Below are 18,289 nucleotides of genomic sequence, written 5' to 3'. Positions count from 1 at the left end.
CGAAGAAGAAACTCTTCCCGGTTTTGAGAAGGGAAACAGTGAAGCCCTTGATGGAGTTACTATCACTGATGTGACTGTTACCAATGATAGGACGTTTCCTGATGAAGCAGATGAACCCCTCGTGAAGCAGAAGCCACCGAGGCGGAGACCAGTACGGAAGAAGATACGTTCCGTAAAATTAAGAGACTTTGTTGAATTTTAATTTTGTGTTTGTAAATTCTGTATATTTAATTAAGTTATTGTTAATTGTTTATTGGTTTAATGTAAGTGGCTATTGTTCCGGACGAACAATACTAAGGAAGGGGCAGTGTTACGACAGCAGAAGTCACGTGACGCTGGTAACACGTCATGAGATTCTCGAAAGATCTTGAATAATCCTGGAAACTCTAGTCTGTTCCAGGCGCCTTCTTTGTTAGTATATAAGCCCGGGAAATAAAGCAGAAGCGGATAGATAGAGAGATTGAAGATAGAGATAATCGAGTCAAGTGTGTGAATCCTTGTGAATTATAGCGTGTTTTTACAAAAGTGGTTAAGTTAAGGTGACTGTGGAAATTCTGTGTATTGCAAAGTTGTATCGAGAAAGAATAAATTAGCTTTAATTAAGAAAGTACTTATATCGCGGAAGTTTCTCGGAAAGAATTTCTACCTGAAATTAACAAACAAGCAGATACGTAACAGAGCCTTTATTATCATTGATCTATTTGATATTGGTGTAACTACTGGCTAGAGTAACTCCAAATAGATACTTAAAAATAATTGTATATCTATATTTCAAATTGGTCCACTGTATAATACCGAATCGTGAATTCAACGAAATGTTGTAATATTATTCACATATCGAAATTACTTTACGTTACTACATGATGTATTAAAACGAACTCAAAACCCCATAGAAATTAAAAATAATATTCTTATTGCCTGGTGGTTCCATTCGAAACTACAAATCCTTTTAAATCCTGTTTGTACTGATTCGCATCCAATCATACGGTGCAGGCAATTGACGTCATTAGAGAGTAGCGTGATATTTTTTATTTACTTTTTACAAGATAGAAATAAAAATACAACAGAAAATATTTCTTAAAACGTGTTAATATTTGTTTGTTAACTTTCTGAGGTAACATTATTTTCCACTCGTTGATATATATTTTAAAACTTTGTTGTCGGGACAGAAATCGGATAACAAACTCGGCAGTTTCCGGAAATGCACGAAAATGAAACCTTACAACCAGTTTCAACCGGTCACAGTGGGATATTTAGTAAATTTGCGCTTTAGATCAGAATACACAAAAGCGACAGCTCTTACCGTTTATAAAAACTGTTCGAAAACTAAAGATACTTAAAAAAACAAACATATTTAATACTCACAAAAGAGGTAAGTCTATCTTCCATACGATTTATAAAATAACCATTCGTCCTTTTGAAGAATGGGCGCAGCCATTTTTGTTTTGTAAAGGAATTATTCGTAAGTTTATTACTTTATCATTTATGGCGGTATTATAGAATACTACCGTTGATTATCTACTACTATTACTAGTCTTGGATTAAGAATCTTTCGTAACTAAGAAAGGCTATTGGTAAGTTAGAGTAAGCGAGTAACTTGCACGAAGTACTAATACAAATCAACACTCACAGTGAATAGTAGTGTTAATGTAATAATATTAATATATTATATAGTATACTGCTAGTGCTAGATACTAAGAATGCCAAACATTTCAGACCAAAAGATTAAAAATAAAATTGAAAGGTAATAATTTTACTATATACAATATATAGGCCTAACCAAGTAGCCTAACTTTAATAAAAGTCAGAAGTTACATAAAGTCACGGATCACAAGCTATATTAATAGTAATACTATATTACTATTATTAGTAGATATAATAAGACAGTTTTGGAATTTTTCAGTTAATTCCTAAATCATCAGTATATGTTGTAGCTTTGGTAACTGCTGTTTTGGTTGTACATAAACTATTATTTGTATTAGCATTCAGATTACTGGCACTATTCACTACACTATAGGTGGTATCCACATATTGCATTATATTAACTAATGTTTCTTTGTTACAATACACATTGTAAAGAACTGACCTAACAAACTGAGTGATATCACAAATTTCTTGTGCAAAGTAAGAAAACCTCAGCAAGAATTAGTTTGATTAATTGCAATATTGATGTTATTATTGTTTTCAGTTTTTGTGTCAGACCCACAAGCAATTTTGTGTATAAATAGTTTAGAAAAATGTGTTTTAAGAAATTTATAAGGACAGTATGGACCCCATTGGTAATTCTACTTCTAGGGTTATGTAAGTTATCTGTTAATTATGAGGGCTAGATATTAATGAGTAATACAAACTTAACAAATCCATGATAGTCCTTGAAGCTAGCAGCTGGTGTTTATGTGTGTCTTCTTTAAGTTAGATATACTATTATTATTTCAGTACTGCTCACAATGTTATTATATTTAGTCTTATTATTTGTTCTTATTATGCTTTTATATAGAGATTATTTGCTTTGTTTACATTAGTATATGGATTTCGGACTCATATAAATATCCTAAGCTGACTGAATCTTGTGAGATATTGGGTTTACAGCCAAAATATTGTTAACAGCAAGAGTACCCAACTGATGAAGCAATGTATTCTTATCCTTATAAGTAAGAGCACAAAAAAGTATTTCATTGGTTATACTTATTAACTTTTTCAGCATGGGCTTAGTCCCTTGAACTGACCTCGTAACCATTTTGTGCTTGTTATAGTTTTTATGCTGGAATTTTTAAATTAGCAAGCAAATGTTAATGAAATTTGGCAGATTATCACTAAACATTACAATGCTTTCATACAAAAAATATCATTTTTTTTATTAAGTCTTAAGGTTTGTAAAGCAATGTTTTTCTCATGCCTTTTTTTTCTTTTCACATGTTGGCTATCTATCATGTAAAGTAATTTTCATTTTAAGATTAAAAATGCTTTTATGAATCAGAAAATTTTCAAATTTCACATGTAAAATCGTTATAACATCCAGATAGTTATCAATTGTTTCTTAAGAAAAAACTTTATATTTTATCTGTTGTTTTCAGTAATTAATCTCTGTACGGGATTGGTAGATTTGATTGATCTCACAACCACCACAAAAAATTAGGAAACAAATATAAATTAAGCCTCTTTCATTCTACAATGAACACAAATTATAACACAAAAACATAAATGTTTAGACTACATAGTTTACATCTCATAACATTATACATTTTTTTTTATTTATTATTTTTATTATATTGACCTTTCAGCCATGCCTGGCTAACAGTAAAGAAGTTACAATGATGCAGCACACGTGCATTCATGTTACCGAATCCCATAATATAAAACTGACCTTTTGTCTTTACAAAGTGACCTGTCTTGGCTGTATTTTAGTAGACTATTATTTTGTAAAATACAGTCATTTCAATTATTATACATTATATATGTATATAGATTATTGTTATTTTGAAATAAGTTCTTAAACTTATTTTTCTTAAAACATAGAACAGTAATTAAAGAAGAAAAGCAAACAATTATCTCTTCTAGTTACAGCCTTTATACTCGGTTGCTGCTTGAAGTAGGTTGCTTAGCCTTTACAAAAATTGCACGTGGAGGATATGAAACAAAATATTTTTTTTATATTTTATATATACATTTGAATAACTAAAAAATCATAAATTACTACACTAATACCATAGAATTCCAATATAATTTATAAAGCTTAGTAACTAAGATGTATTTTAGTTTAAAAAAATATGAAATTTTGAGCAGACTAAAGACACACCCTACCTCATTGAAATATTGGTTCAAAAGAAAGAAATGACACCAAATACATTAATGTGGCTGAGAAAGCCACTAGGGAGGTATTCTGAGCTTCCGATTGGTTATTCATGTAATGTATAGAAGTGTATATAAGGGAGCGTTTACGAAAATGGAAAGAGGTGGATTGGTGCCACTATGTTTGATTTATTACATGAGCAGTATCTTAGCAAAAAAAAAGATAAGACATTCTTATTTTATATTCTAGCTTGTCAATATTGGTAATTTGAGTTTCTAATTTGTTCTAAACTATAGACTTGGTATTTTGACTTCACAAACATCTAATTTGAACCAGTGTTGCATTCAACGTACCACGTGACTCACAAAAATCAATGTTTATCTGTGTTTTTTAATATATGCTTTTAAATTAAGAAATTGAGTAATACATAGTACTAAAATTTGAATTATAATCTTTAGTTTGATACTAAACATATTGACATAAATTCATGAAATAGTTGTTCAGTAAAATTTTGAATGCAAGTAAAATGAGATGACATGGCCTTTCACCTGTGACCCATCTTGAAAGGGTTAATAGATTGATTTTTAGTTTTGCTCTAAAGTCTAAGTAGTTTGCTTGTTTTGATTGGAAATTATTATTGGTTGGTAACTTGAAAGAGGGTGTAACCTTTTATAAGTTGTGCAATATTAAAATTCTCCTAAAAGTCAAATCAAGCATGTAAAAATGTGCCCATTTGGCACAAAATATACTGTGGTTGTCATCTCATACTAGGTAAAAGAATATAGTCTTTTCTGACTAGTATAGATGGGATTATACTGTGAACGAGAATCAGTTTTGTATTTTTGAACCATGTACTTATGATTTTGCAGCCTCAAACAACTCCATGTGCATGTTTTTTTGTGTGTGTATTGTATATTAGCTTGTAGATAATTTTTGCTGACGAGGATTTGATTCTGTTTCTGTGCTGGGCAGTGCCATGTTAAATAGCTTAACTTGACCAATGATAAGTATTAGTCATGGCTCATATACAAGTTGAAACACCATTTACATGTTGCTTATATGTAATCATCAGTTTATGCATGTCTCTCTATTGAACTCCAACCCAGTTAAATCTCTATGTGTTTGTGTGTATGTAACATTACAGACTAAAATTAGTACCAATGAAACAGCATAGGTGACCTAATACTAATTAAAGGCCAAAGTATAGGTATTAACAAATACTGTGTGGTGCTTTTGTTTAACACCATTGGCACAGTATGGTGATAATGTTGGGCATTTGTATCTAAAAAAGAGAAAAAATTATAATAGTCACAATTTGGGGAGTAAGTTTTTACTGTGCTCAGGTGGCACTTGGAAAAGAAACATTAGTTTTGAACCAAATTTAGTCATCTTTTTTCCCCTCCATCCATAATACATAACTTTAAATCTTATTTGATCATAAATAAGTTTTTACAACCTTCATAAAAACAAAAATTAACTGCAATTCAAAGTATAAGGAATAGAATGAGTTGTTACAAATAAGATATAGTATTGTGAAGAAAGTGCATGTAAGGTTTATCCTTAAAGTTATTTCTCTAATCAGAAAATAAACATGTAAATTTATGATGTGTTTGTTCACTTCTTTTAAAGCTGAGGGTGCAAGGATACTGAATTGGTTGGACATTTTAACCTAAAACAACATATGACAGCATGAGATCATTTTATCCTATGGCATACTGTGGATATAATGTTAAGTTGTTCATGTTCTGTTACCATCAGAAGAAGAAAAAGTGCTCTGCACTTGGGGGCCATGGATGTATTATGACAGTGCAGTCAATTCTCACTATTCAAGTAGAGTAGCTTATGAGTTGGTGTTGACTAGCTGACTTCTCTTTTGCCTGTCATTTCAAAATGAAGGACAACTAGTGCAGATAGTCCTTGAGTAGCTTTATGTGAAATTCAACAAACAACAGTCATTTTGTCCTTTAAGGCCGTCCTTACGTGGTCTTCTTTGAGAACAAATACAAATTTAAATCTACCATTATTTTTCAGTAAATCATCAATTTCTCCCTTTGAACTATTGTAAAATGCTGGCTTCCATGACTATTTCATGTAATTCACCCTATTAGAAAAATAAACCTGTCCTAACTAATGTGTACTCTCATCCTATTGCGTGCAGAATACAGCACAAAGAAATTGGGGGCCTTTATCCTATCAGCCCCTGAGTAATCTTGTAAACTTCAGTGAGATCACCTCTTACCTTACTTTTCTTAGGATAAAATAAGTTTAAGAGTTCATGACCTATGCTTATAAGATTAACTCTTCCATACACAGGATCATTCTACTAGCTTATTCATTCACTTCCATGCCACTTAAATGTCTGGTCTTGGTTTAGTTGAAACCAACAGGAGGGATAATATTCTATCACTATCAGGGCTTTGTAACCTTACACTTGATGATCTTTTACTTAAGCTTTGGATTGTACTAAGTAATTCATTCTAGCATCTAGCTAAGAAAGCATTCTCAAACAGGCCTTACTTCTATTTCTTTGATACCAACATTTAAACCTTAAACACAATGTGTAATGTCCTTTACTTTTGCACTTAGCAAGCAAATCCTAGTCTTTTTTATACCGTTTGCAAATAACTATCAGTGCAGCTATAAAACTGAACCTGCCTATATAGCTCTGTTTTCTTAGTGTGCAACTTTTTAAACCAACCTCTCATTCTCACCTTTTTCCATGCAACCTTTATCCTGACCTTGTACATTTTCCTGTCTTAGTTCCTTGATTTCTATTCCTACTCTGCTATTTTCCTCCTTTAATAGCTCAGTCTTCTCCAAAGCTCTCTATAATTTGTTCTTAAGTATGCAAGCTCTGCAAGTGTAGTGTCTATCTTTTTGAGTTTTCTGAAACTTGCAATCAAACCTACAATGACTGAAACTGCATGAAGCATTGTAGATAATTGCTGAAATGCCTCAAATGAACAGTATGTTTCAAATCTTTGAACATATTCATGTAAGGCTTGATGATGCTTCTGTTCGATTGTACTTAAGAAACAAGGAAAATGCACATGAGAAATAAAAAATTATACTTTGAGTAAATGCATCTACATGCATGTGTTAGTATGTTTGCAAAGATCACATATACCTGTGTAATGATGTTTAATTTTTGTGATGAATCATATACAAAAAGTAATAAGAGAGTATATAGAATCCTTGTAACAAATATTGTAGAATATCATGCTCTGGGGAGTTATTGTGTTTACTGAATTGAGAAGCAAAGACAGTTGTACATTTCACAAAAACTTCATTTAATAACAACCATGGTTTTGCCAATAAAGGCATTATGAAGTAGTAATTACTGTATTTGTATTATTATCTCAAAATCATTGCATCTGTATATTCTGTTACACCTATATCTCGACTGTTGTGGTACCGATTGGCATGCAACTTGCACGATACAACAGTGCTTTCTACCATGACAAGTAAGTTTGTCTTTTAAAAAAAAAATTCCAGCCATGTACATATAATAAAACAGATGATGCATTACTTTAGGCATACAATTAGATTTGAGAGTAGATTGACTGAGATCATAATGAGTAATAAAATTGAATCAGGTATACACTCATCTCACACTTGGTATTGCTGGTGCAGAAAAATCATAATCATTGGCTGAAATTCCCCATTACATTTGCTTGGTTGTCAAGGTCACACATTGACACATTATAAAATTTTGTCCCTTCGGAACCCTCGGCTACAATTCTATATTGACCCACATGTTTTACCCGCAGCACATTTCAGTTTTGAAAATGCCCAAATTAAAGCGAGCTTCTTCAGCTCAGCAGATTAACGAAGTCAAAAGAGAAGACTCTGAAATTCATAATAAAATTCACTTCCTTTACAATTACATGACAATTAATAATTTGCAGGGTCATACAGTTGACCAAGTAAGAATATGTCTTTGACAATCAGTTTTTTTTGCATGTTTCAGTCTATAATGATTTATCAAGAAGAACATTTAAACATAAAGATATAGAGAAGTCAAAATGCTAGTCAAGCAATACTTAAAGGAGATGATCAAATATACATAAAAATGTTGTTTTTGTGAAGTATTTGAAACAGGATAGTCATTCTCCATACATATATTGTTACTAGATTATAAATAATTTTTAGAAAACATGTTCATAAAACATATAATTTAGAGAGAGAAAAAAATCGTTATTTCTGAAGGGCATTCAGTTTGTTCATGATGATAACTAAGCTAGTATTTCTTTATTAATATTATTATTTTAAATCTAGTGTGAAAGATAATTTTCAACAGATATTACAAATATTACTGATTTTGTTGTATTATGTTATATTATTATAGCTTGTTTGTATGTAACATCTACATCTGATAGATGTGGCTACATTTTTCATTCTGTTGTAACCCGTGAAAAGAATAAACGTGCAAATGCAATCCCCTTTTTGACTAGGTGGTATTGGAATTTTTATTTGAATAATTAAATATGCTTCAGTAATTATGTCTTAATCATCTTTTTTTTTTTAACCATCAGAACTGTCCAGGCTCTTCTAATTTTATGGGTCATTCTTTGCACAGTATCATCTGTGAATTTGGGAACATTAGTGTTTATTATTCAAACTTCTCTATTGTAAAAATTCCTATTTATCACAAACCTTTTGTTTAATGCTGCAAATCAAATTTTATCACCTCTGTTTAAATATTTATCCAACAGAACAGGAATCGCACTTCATAATTAACCATTTGTATAGCACTTTATTCAATGCTGTCTGAAATTCGAGATATTTAATTTGGAACAGAGTTGCATTCAAAAACTAAGTGGGTATAGTAAGTAAAAGAAAAACTACAGTGAGTATCACTTATTAAGTGCTTGGTTTCAAGATGCCTTTCAGCATAATCTCAGACAGTAAATTTTAATACTTTCTAAACAACACAGATCAAACTAACAAGTGTAATTTTTTGGGGGGATTCTTTTTTTTATATACCCTTTACATAAGCATAAACATATGAAGTCAGGTTTTTTCAAAAGGCTCAAAGAAAATTCAATCAAAAGTTAAATCACAAGGTGAATAAAAAAAGTCATTCTGAAGGTATCTGAAACCAGAATTTAAAAATCTGCTGGGTCCTCTGCTGTTTGTGATTTATATTAATGATATGGACTCTGGAATGACTAACAAAATTTTGAAATTTGCAGATGACATTTAAGATTTTTGGGTTGTTTAACTGTATCAAAGATGCTGCAGACTTGCAGGGAGAATTAGATCATTTGCTGCATTGGGCCAATACATGGCAAATGATGTTTAACCATCCAAAATGTAAGAAAATGCATGTAGGTTTTCACAATTCAAATTATTGTTATGATTTAAATGATAATACATTAAATACTATGTTTGGAGAAAAAATCTTGGTGTTGTGATTGAAAAATCACTAAGTCATCTAAATAATGTATTGTAGCTAGCATTAGGGCTAATAGGATTTTGGGTACCATCTCTTGAAATATTGAATACAAGAAAAGGGATATTATTGTCTCACTGTATAGATCACTTGCAAAGCCTCATTTAGAGTACTGTGTACAGTTTAATGCTCCCTTCTTTAAAAAGGACATTGAATTGTGGGAGAAGGATGATATCTGGTATGGTGGGATTGTCCTATGAGGAGAGACTAAAATCTCTAAACTTATTTTCTCTGGAGAGAAGAAAAGTCAGGGGGGGTTTGATTGAAGTGTTTAAGATTATTAAGGGTATTAATAATACAGATCAAACTTTTTTGTGTTTAGCAGTGAAAACAATAGGACAAGGGGGCATGAATTCAAATTTTAGCAGTGTAGGAGTGGTCTGCAGTTTAAACAGTATTACTTTTCAAACAGGGTGGTTGGTTTTTGGAATGAGCTGCCTTCAAGGGTGGTGAGGCAGAAAATTTATGTGAGTTCAAGAAAAGATTGGATGAATACATGGGTAGTAATAGGGGGATATATTTGGGAGCTGGAAGGGACATCCTTGATGGGCTAATAAACTCCTCTTTGTCCCTTTGAAATTTTATGAAACCCTCCCCAATTTTGCCACAGTCATTACATAACCACAGCCTTCCTATTTTCTTATTCACAATAAATTTTACATACCTTTTGGCCTAAACTACAGCTCTTTATGTAATTGAAACAATGCCTAACAATTTCTTAGAAAGTAACTACTCATCATGTATTTGGAAATGTCCGATTTTATTGATTTTTTCTTGAAAGTTTGGCCATAAAGTTTAAATCATTATTCTAAACCAAAAAAAAAAATTTAACTTAAAATACATTTTTGTTTTTCTAAGCAACTATTTGTTATGTGACAATGTCTAGAATTGAGAAATAGTTGTCAAATGATGTAAAAATATATTTCTCAGTGTGTTATTTGAAAATGTTTTTTGGAATTGAACAAGTACTGAAAAATGTTTATAGTATGTTTTATGATTTGACGTAGCAATAATTCAATTAAAATTTTAGAGCTTAACAATTATTTTCAACCCTTTTATATCCAGGTATATGTTTGAGGTATCTTCACCCTGAATGTCATTTGCAAGAGTCAATGGGATGAGGCAACCTGTGCTACAGTTCACTGGGCAAGGTAAGGAATCAGATCCCTATTTTCATAAAAAAATTGTTATACAAACTAATTTATATGCATTTGTAATTTGACAACAGATTTTTTATGAGTGAAATTGGTGCCAGTTTTATTCAGGAAAATTTATTAACAAAACAGCTCACGTTATATTGTGTTGGGTCTTTGTAACACTTGTTCATCTATAACATCTGTTAACATGCAGTAGTGTTAAAATATGATAACATTAGGGTAATATGAAGTTTCTTTTTCTTTTCCCACCACATAGCACAATTTCAGCATGTTATGCAGGGTTATATTATCAGTAAAATCACATTTATTACAGTCTCTTGCTTTCCCCTTTCAAATGATTTTAAGTCAGTTTTTACCCTTTCCATACATGCCATGGTGATCTACTTAGTAATAATGTTTGTGCAACCCAACATAAGTTTCTGAAAGGATGTTCATATTAAATTTGTTTTGAGTACAATGGAGAATTATTGGGTTGGTGGGATAAACAAATACTAAAATACTTCCATTTTAAAATCATACAAAAGGTTAAGTTCTGGTTTCCAGTATTTTTTTAATAATCTGAAACTAAATGAACAAAGACTTTGTAAAGGTGTAGAAATCCATTAGTCTGGTGCCTGAGACTACCAGATTTTGAATTTGGACTTCTGTGAATTTGGTATATACTAGCCTAGAATGAGAGCATAGTTCTACTTTCATGGAGTATGTGCATGTGTATAAAATCCAACACTATATTGTAAAAATGTACACAAATGATACCTTTTGGTATATTTCCTTTCACATCATTTAATATCTGTTTTAAATGAAATATTTGTAAGATCGGTATCCTTTTATCGACTCGACTGCCTTGTATAGAAATTAAAATTCAAATATTCTAAACTATTTTGTTATTTTTCAATGGGATTAGAATAGATTAGAATGCAAAGTTTATATGAGATGAAACAGCTGTTTGGGTGAAATGACTTGGACCACTTACTAGGAATTCTGTTGCCTTTTTCCTAGGTACAGTGGAATAGGGTGAGGTGTTCTGAATGTTGGAGTGCAACTTGATTGTTTCGATTTTGTAGTATATGTACCATGGATAACCACCCTAGAGATTTTACTACATTTTAATATATTGTGAATCAAATCATTATTTTCAGTACATCAGGATTACCAGTTCATTACATGTGTTGAGTGGTTAACCTGCTCATATATTTTACATCTGTTTCATTTGCTGCAATAAATCATACTATCTTTAGTTTTGCAATACTGTGAAATAATGCATATAGATATGTATATATATTTGCACTGTGTAATAATTTAGTAATTATAATGAAAAAATAGTTGGGCTAGGTAGAATTTTAATTTGGGTTAGTACATTTCTCATGCCTACTAGCCTGGAGCTAGTACATTAAAAAAAATATAATTTTTACACCCCTTGTTTGTAGGGTTACATCCTGGTTTGAAATTTACCTGTGTCAATTTTTTATGCCTATTCAACCTCCCTCTCCCCCACTGGTGGATCAGCAATATGTTTTTGAACTTACTACATTAAAAGCTGGGGTTTGATTCCCCAAGGTGGACAGAATGCAAATAGCTCATTGTGTAGATGTGTGCTAAGAAAATAACAAACAGTCTTTTTGTTTTATTTTAATTTGTGTGGGCCTAGAAATGTTTCAATAGGTTTTATTAGTTTGAGTTTTTATGAGTTTTGTTAGAGCACATCTTTATCTGAATGTTGTTAAATTGTTGTATAACAAACATATTGGAACTTTGAATTTATAAATGTTCAGTGTTGCACTTACTCATTTTCAAAACAGGAAATAATCAAAAATATTTTTATTATGACTAGTGAATGGAAACATGGCAAATTTGGCGGAACAGATGGATCAACTTCTTGATTTCAATCAGAAGTTAGACATAAATGCCCTGGATAATATAGTAAATTGCATGTATACTGGTGAGGGTGGTCAGGTATGTTTAGTTTCTTACTTTAATAAAAACTCAAAAAATGTTTCATCTAATGTGGATAGATATCATTTACAGTTGTGGTAAAGCTAGCACTTTATAAAAGTTGCATGTTCAATTTAGTTAAGTTTTAATTAAACTTTAAAGTGACTACATTTTTACTAATTCCTCATTCGGGTATCTTTTCATAATAATATTTTTAGCTATGTTGTCAACTACTATAGTGAAATATTAGGTAAAATGGTGATGCAGAAAATAGAAACTTTACTGTTTTTGTTGCAATTTTTTTCTTGATAAGCACCAAATATAGCCTTTCAGTTTTCTAGGCATTGGCACAACCTTATTACTTAGATGGGTGACGTTTATAACTTGGTGAACTCACTGTCTTTGAAAGCTATAAGTCATGTCCATTTTATGACATCACCACCTGTGGTAGATGTGATGTAAACATAAACAAGTGAAATTGTTAATAATGTTTATACTAAAAATATATCACAAACTTACAAGTTTCAAGTGTAAAAAAAGCTTCTAATTTGATTTTTAAAAACTTTGCAATAAAAAATAATTACAAGTAACCAAATTATTCTGTTCAGTCATAGACTAAATACAATTTTTATACAAAATCATGTTTAATTTAATGTTGTACAGTTAATCAACATTTTTAACTCATAAAATGTGCTTTTGTGAATGAAAATTAAAGGCTTAAAATTTTATTTTTTTAACTTATTTTTTCAAAAATCTGTAATGGCCTGTTTGGCAGTTCATATAATGAACAGTAGAAATGTACGTGTCCTTGAATAGTGCTTCGTCTTCAAACTGTTAACAAGTGAGGTGTTGGTATATGTAACTAATAGACAAAAAACTTTCTTTTACAAATGTTGTAATCATAAGGTGTTTGTATCGTTGAAGGACAGGACTGCAAATAAATAGGTAAACAATCAAGTTAATTATACGAATTACAAGTGACATCTCAGTACAATTATTATTTACAGCAAAGAATGGCCCAGGAAATTCTTACAAGATTAAAAGAACACCCTGATTCATGGACAAGAGTGGATACTATACTAGAGTTTTCAAAAAATCAGCAGACCAAATACTATGCTCTACAGATTTTGGAAAATGTCATAAAAACAAGATGGAAAGTTCTTCCTCGAAATCAGTGTGAAGGTGGTGTTTTGTATATCTGTTATTTACTATGTTTTAGTTCCTTAACCAATATGTATGAACAGATTAACAGAAACAACGTTTTAAGTCTACTGAATGAAGATAAAACTTTGTTTCAAGTTGCATTATTCCTGATGTGTGTTTATCAAAGCCCCCAGTAACCAAATTTAACCTTTTGTGCTTTCCATCCCCAAAATCATTTGATAAGTTAGTCCAAGTTCCTTCTCTTGAAATGGGATAATCTCTCTGGTGGACAAAAGAGAAAGGGAACAAAAATTATCTAGTCAGAGTGGGTGTATGGAAAAGAAATAGTAAAAGACGAATTCCAATAGATTCAACGTATTCCCGTAGGGAAGTAGACATTTTGATAAACTTCCTTTGAAGCTGTTTTTATAGTTTTAGTTTCATTGATTTTTTTAAGACAACAATAATGGAATTCAATTTTTTATGAATTACTGAATTTACAAACAAAAGTTTTTCTGCAAAATTATGTAAAATGGTCCTCCCACTATGAAACAACCAAGAGGTATTAGTATTTTGTCACTGTTAGTGTGTGTATCTCAACTTTCTGTGGCCAAAGATTCTGCACAGGAAGTTTATATTTCCAAAGACATTGGTTCAAGTAGGAAACATTAATATATTTTTTAAGTATCTGTGTTTAATTATCAGTTTTTTTTCTCTCTCTTTTTTGTTCAGGTATAAAGAAATATATTGTAGGGTTAGTTATCAAAACTTCTTCTGATCCAGATATTCTTGAAAGAGAAAAGGTATACCTGAACAAACTGAACATGATTTTAGTCCAGGTAAGAAATAGATTCACTTTAGTTCTGTAGCTTTTTCCAAGTTTTTTATGGCAAAAGTTTGAAATTTTCATCGTTGAAATATAAACTTTATGTGCTTGAAGGTGAGTGTCAAAGTGTGCATGGCACAACATTTTACAGAGTTACATTCAAAATTTAAGTAAAGAACTTTGTCAGATTGTGTTACTAAACTTGGCATCGAAACTTAGTTAATAAATCAAATTTTAATTTTGAAAGGAAATATTCAAATAAATTCTCAATTTTCAATTCTATGTATCATGTGACATTTCTTTGAATTGCTCATTTGAATATTCTTTCCTCCCTTACATCAGCATCTGGACATTCATTTCATACAAATTACAAACTTATATCTTAGATGTTGGTGAAACATAACCAAATGTTATTATCTCCAGTAATCTTCATTACAGATAGAAAAACAGAAAGTCAAGTCCACCTGCCTTGTCCCCCGTGCTATGTACTGTCTTTCAAATATGTTTGTAATTCTCTCTGAGATTTGCTGTTACATTATTTATAATCAAGAGAAAGAGAAGCTTTTAATTTACTGAATAACTTATAATACTAGTTTGCTCTAATGATAGCTTTTGAATGATTTGGCCTATAGTTTCAAAGTTACTATTGCTGAGTTTGCCTTGAACATGGAAATGGAATTGTTTTAAAGCTCTTGTATCTTAGTTAGATAGTCATTTAAATTCTTATAGTTTTAAGACATTATATTCCTTACGCATGTCATTATTTTGTGTTCTAAGTTGCATATTTGAAATAAATAAAAATTTATTAAAGTATTAACTACAACCATACAAAAAAAATTAGGGTTAACTTTTATTGAGTCTTCCATCGTAAAAGAGTACAAGATCCACACATAAGTATTAAATTTCTGCACTAACTAATTTTTATTTAATTAAATATTGCACCAAAGAACACAGAATAATAACATGCAAAAAGCAGATAATGTCCCATGACTATCACAGATTTTCTGGCTATCTCACTGTGGGACAAGATCTGTTAAAAATTCAGCTAAGCTCATTGATGTGTTTCCTGTGAGAATAAAGATTGAACTGGAAATGAAATAGACTATTTTCTATACAAAAAGCAATATATGATAATAAATCATTTGATAGGTTAAAACCTTGGCTTTCTATTGGTTATAAATAATATAGTATTAAACTTCAGAGAGAATGATTGGCAACTTGTGTAAGAAAGGATGTGATGGGTGGACATGGCAAGAGGTGTCTGATTTTCTGGTTTATGGCTCTCTAACCAAATAAGATTGAAGGCTATAAAAATTAAACTTTGAGTGATGGAAACATAATGAGTAATTTACCTTAAATTTTTGTACTTTTTGGAGGGATAGTCGGTAAATTAGAGAAGAAGGGGATATTTATAGAGTAAATGTCACAATGCTCACACAAGGGGAAAATAAGAATTTTTTTATTTTAAATATTACTTTATAAAATTAAGAACTCAAAACTTATATTAAAATTTGGATTATTAGCTACATTTTGATGCCAAGTTTATTCATATACCAAGATAATAAAGTACTTTAATTAAATTTTGAATTTAACTCAGAATTTAACCTCGTGACATGCAGAAAAGGATGCCCACAGTGAGAAAGTTAAATGTTGGTAAGAATAAGTCTTGTACGTCTTGTATTTTGAACTGACATTTTATTAATGAACAGTAGGGTACATTATAAATTCAGCAGTAGTGAGATGCCAGTAAGTCACAAAATCTTAAACATCACATTTTTTATTTATCTTAATTAATATGGATATTAGATCATGAATATTTTTTGTAAGTTTGCAGATATAACATTTGTAAACATTGTTCATAAATGCCATTAATGTTTTTATACCCATGATAACAGTATACATAGATAAGTATGTTGATCAGTTATGTATGTCAATGAATACCATGTGCAGAAACTGTTTCTGTTTACACACTGGCTGGTTACCAGTACAGTCATTTTAAGTCTTTTCATGACAGATTAAAGCATTTTATGATCACCGGGATTTGTTTGTTGTTAAACACCAAATAACAGTTCTCACAGAAAATGTTGCATCAACTGATCCTTTATAGCATATATATATATATGAGGCCATTTGAGAAAATTGCATCTGTGATGCAGTAAAATGTGAAGTTGAAATAGAATGTCAAGAGGTTTCCCATAAAACAATTCATAATCTCATATTAAGCACTTAAAATGTGTAATTTTTTGGATTTTACTAGAAAAAGCTGGAAATTTAATGGACAAAAAAGTGTGAAGTGTGGTAAGATATTTAGTTTTTCAATATGGAAACATTAATGTATATTTTTTATTATGCAAGTTTGTTTTCAATAATTGACATTGAAAAAAATAAAGTACCAGAAGATAATATTCATTATTGATTGAATTTTGTACTTAAACATGTTCTAAATGATAAAGCACAGAATAAGCAGGTGTTGCATCTGTGTCATATGTGATTCTTTTAGCAGGTTATACACTTTTATCTTAATGCTATAGCACTTTATTTGAGTAATTAATTACTTGTATAATACAAATAGTATCTTTTTTTATGTTTGTCTTTCAGATCCTAAAAAGGGAATGGCCAAAAAACTGGCCATCTTTTATTAGTGATATCGTTGGTGCAAGCAAAACAAATGAAAGTTTGTGTCAGAATAACATGGCCATTCTAAAACTTCTGAGGTTTGTATTTGTCTATTTTATCATTATTAAGACAATGAAGATATTGGTTGATAATTCAACCTATTTAAAATTTCATATAAATTAAGTCATTACATTATATTAATGTAACAAACACTTAGCTCATAGGGAACAGAAATTACTACATCAGATATAAAGTTTGTAAAGTTTCTCTACTATTTCTGAAAAATGCTAATTGCTAAAATGTTGTTTGTCATGATTAGTTTTGTTCTTGTTTTTTTGGAAGTTAAACTTGATATAACCATTTTTGATCTCATTCTTTAAAAAAAAATTGTTCAAAGTTAATGGAGTACTTCCTTAACTTTGAAGTCTTTCTCTGGACTGCTTAACAATAGAAAAAAACTTTTTTTCTTTAAAAGAAATTTGAACATATTTGTGTGGTTGTGGCATTTCTTAATATACCATTGAACATATGAATTTTTCTTTCATTAAAAAGTTGCGTTGCAATGAATTATTTCCATAAATAATATATGTCACAATGTGTTAAGTCTTTCAACATAAGCTCGGTCCCTGGGACTGACCTGGTAACCATTTTGTGCTTGTTATAGTTATCATGCTATAACTTTTAAATTAGTAAGCGTATTTTAACGAAATCTGGCATATTATCAGTTAACATTACAGTGCTTTCATATGCAAAATATCAATTTTTTTTATTAAGTCTTAAGGTTTGTAAAGCAATGTTTTTCTCTTGCATTTTTTTCTTTTCACGTGTTGCCTATCTATCATGCAAAGTAATTTTCATTTTAAGATTAAAAATACTTTTATGCATCAGAACATTTTCAAATTTCACATACGAAATCTTTGTAATGTCCAGATAGTTATCTAATGTTTCTTCAGTAATTACTCTCTGTACAGGTTCAGTAGATTAAGAAATAAATATAAATTATGCCTCTTTCATTCTAGAAATAACACAAATTATAATACGAAAACATAAATGTTTAGACTAAATAGCTTAAATCTCATTACATTATACATTTATATATTTTTATTATATTCATCTTTCAGTCGTGCCTGGCTAACAATACAGAAGATGCAATGATGTGGCTCACGTGCACTCATGTTACCGTATCAAATAACATAAAACTGACCTTTGGTCTGAACAAATAATTTGTCTTGGTTGTGTTTTAGTAGAGTAGTATTTTGTAAAATACAGTCACATTTCAATTATTACACACCACTTATGTATAATCTTATTGCTATTTTGAAATAAGTTCTTAAACTTATTTTTCTTAAAACATAGAACAGTAAATAAAG

The 18,289-nt window shown here is 30.5% G+C and overlaps 1 protein-coding gene across 1 annotated transcript in view; it reads left to right on the top strand.

Annotated features, from left to right (window-relative positions):
* Window positions 1-1,187: 1,187 nt before the first annotated feature.
* LOC106459074 (exportin-1-like) overlaps window positions 1,188-18,289 on the top strand; it is a 76,947-nt gene continuing 59,845 nt past the window's right edge. Inside the window, exons 1-6 of the mRNA XM_013918651.2 lie at window positions 1,188-1,372; window positions 10,311-10,396; window positions 12,234-12,355; window positions 13,342-13,516; window positions 14,210-14,316; window positions 16,902-17,017. Of these exons, the coding sequence (XP_013774105.1) occupies window positions 10,339-10,396; window positions 12,234-12,355; window positions 13,342-13,516; window positions 14,210-14,316; window positions 16,902-17,017 (578 nt within the window). The 5' untranslated portion in view covers window positions 1,188-1,372; window positions 10,311-10,338. The remainder of the gene's footprint in view (window positions 1,373-10,310; window positions 10,397-12,233; window positions 12,356-13,341; window positions 13,517-14,209; window positions 14,317-16,901; window positions 17,018-18,289) is intronic.

This window comes from Limulus polyphemus, unplaced genomic scaffold (assembly GCF_000517525.1).
Source record: "Limulus polyphemus unplaced genomic scaffold, Limulus_polyphemus-2.1.2 Scaffold554, whole genome shotgun sequence".
Classification (NCBI taxonomy): Eukaryota; Metazoa; Arthropoda; class Merostomata; order Xiphosura; family Limulidae; genus Limulus; species Limulus polyphemus.
The sequence above is the reverse complement of the archived record's forward strand: the minus strand, read 5'-3'. Positions and strand labels throughout refer to the sequence as shown.